Source organism: Danio aesculapii, chromosome 21, assembly GCF_903798145.1.
Source record: "Danio aesculapii chromosome 21, fDanAes4.1, whole genome shotgun sequence".
Taxonomy (NCBI): domain Eukaryota; kingdom Metazoa; phylum Chordata; class Actinopteri; order Cypriniformes; family Danionidae; genus Danio; species Danio aesculapii.
This window is the reverse complement of record NC_079455.1, coordinates 2,341,644-2,344,143: the sequence shown is the minus strand read 5'-3', so window position 1 is coordinate 2,344,143 and position 2,500 is coordinate 2,341,644. Positions and strand designations below refer to the sequence as shown.

The 2,500-nt window shown below is 23.1% G+C and overlaps 1 protein-coding gene across 3 annotated transcripts in view; it reads right to left on the bottom strand.

The window, feature by feature from the left end:
* The window catches only part of camk2a (calcium/calmodulin-dependent protein kinase II alpha), a 71,594-nt gene that overhangs the window by 32,934 nt on the left and 36,160 nt on the right, over positions 1-2,500 (bottom strand). For all 3 annotated transcript variants that reach the window (XM_056446556.1, XM_056446555.1, XM_056446557.1), the window contains exons 6-7: positions 1,101-1,173; positions 38-140 (exon numbers count right to left, since the gene is read on the bottom strand). In XM_056446556.1, the coding sequence (XP_056302531.1) occupies positions 38-140; positions 1,101-1,173 (176 nt within the window). The remainder of the gene's footprint in view (positions 1-37; positions 141-1,100; positions 1,174-2,500) is intronic.

Genomic DNA, 2,500 nt, shown 5'->3' with positions numbered 1-2,500 from the left:
CCGCTGTCTGGTGGTACAATGTGATAAGAGTCCTTACCAAACCAGGCCTGTTGTTCCCCCTCAACCTCAATGGCGAGGCCAAAATCTGCCAACTTCACAGCTGCGCCTTTGGATTTCGAAGCCAGAAGCAGGTTTTCTGGCTAAAAACATGGATACGAAAGGAATAGAAAGAAATAAGATCCATGTACAGTGAAAGTCATGATTAAAGTTATTTATTCTTCCTCCACCAGCATTAGAGCACACTTATCTTGAACACACTGAACTCCTTCACTGTTCAGATTTTAATTGTAATCTAAAAACATGCACTTTTAAAAGGGACAACAGATCGTTCGTGTGGCAAACGAGAGCTCATTTACATTTATTGCATTTAATTTAGAACATGTATTGTTTGTATAATCAAGTCCAAATTACTTGAACATCTTTAACACTTTATATGAACTCAATATAAACTTCTCTGGTTCGGTGGCCAATCATAGTATCTTAATAAACCAGCAGAGTTCTCCAAGGCTCGGTATTGGGACCTACTGAATTCTCTTGATAAACGCCCCCTTTAAAAACATGCAAATAGACATGCATGCTTTATGTATATTTACTCTTTAATAAATGTATACTTATGCTTTGAAATTAATAATATTTAATGGCGCATTTAATATTGGTGTTACAGTTGAAGTCAGAATTATTAGCCCCCCTGAATTTTTAGCCCCCTTGTTTATTTATTTCCCCAATTTCTATTCTCTAATAACTGATTTATTTAATCTTTGTCATGATGACAGTAAATAATATTAGACTAGATATTCTTCAAGACACTTCTATACAGCTTAAAGTGACGTTTAAAGGCTTAACTAAGTTAATTAGGTTAACTAGGCAGGTTAGGGTAATTAGGCAAGTTATTGTATAACAATGGTTTGAAAATATTATCAGACATACTGTGAGAATTTCCTTGCTCTGTTAAACATCATTTGGGAAATATTTAAAAAGAAAAAAATTCAAAGGGGGGCTAATATTTCTGACTTCAGCTGTATATTTTATAATTTCATCACAATTGTGCCTATAAAAAGTGCTTAAAGACGTATTTTTTTATGTGAATAGTACTGAATTACCTTTAAGTCTCTGTGCACAACACCCATCTGATGGCAATGCAGTACTGCCTCCAAAATCTGCTGAATGCAATGACTTTAGGGAGAGGAAAAAATCAAATCCATTATAATACACTTGCTGCGCTTTAACATGTTTAACACACAACAGATATGCATTTAAACCTGTCAAATTATTATTATTTTTTGTTTGCTGTAAAAATTCGGGTACAAAAATGAAGAGTAGCAGTTTTCGCTAGATGTGCAGCATTTATTTTATGCAAAATCTGCAAAATAATAATAATACAATTAAAATAAGTAATAATAATAATAATAAATTAATTAATAAGGACAATAATAATAAAAATAATAATAATAATGATAATAATATTAATAATGATAATAATAATGATAATAATATTAATAATGATAATAATAATGATAATAATATTAATAATAATAATGATAATAATATTAATAATAATAGTAATAATAACAATAGTAATAATAACAATAGTAATAATAATAATAATATTAATAATGATAATAATATAAATAATAATAGTAATAATAACAATAGTAATATTAATAATAAATGAATAAGGACAATAATAATAATAATAATAATAATAATAATAATAATAACAAAAATATAATATAATATTAATAATAATAATGGTAATAATAATATTAATAATAATAATGATAATAATATTAATAATAATAGTAATAATAACAATAGTAATAATAATAATAATAAATTAATTATTAAGGAGAATAATAATAATAATAATAATAATAATAATAATAATAATAATGATAATAATAATAATAATAATAATAATAATAATAATAATAATGATAATAATAATATCAATAATAATAATGATAATAGTAATAATAATTAATTAATAAGGACAATAATAATAATAATAATAATAATAATAATAATGATAATGATAATGATAAAAATATCAATAATAATAATAATAATAATAATAATGAAAATAATATCAATAATAATAATGATAATAATAATAATAATATCAATAATAATAATAATAATAATAATGATGATAATAATGATATTAATAGTAATAATAATAATGATAATAATATTGATAATAATAGTAATAATAACAATAGTAATAATAATAATAATAAATTAATTAATAAGGACAACAACAACAACAACAATAATAATAATATTAATAACAATAGTAATAATATCAATAGTAATAATAATAATAACAATAGTAATAATAACAATAATAATAAGTTTATTTTGCTTTATTTACTGTTCAAATTCTAACTCTACTTTCTGCATTATAGATGCATACACTGTAAAAACGTACCTTAAATTCACAGTAAATTACTGGCTAATAATTGCATTATTTTCACAGTAAAACACTATATGTAAATTTACA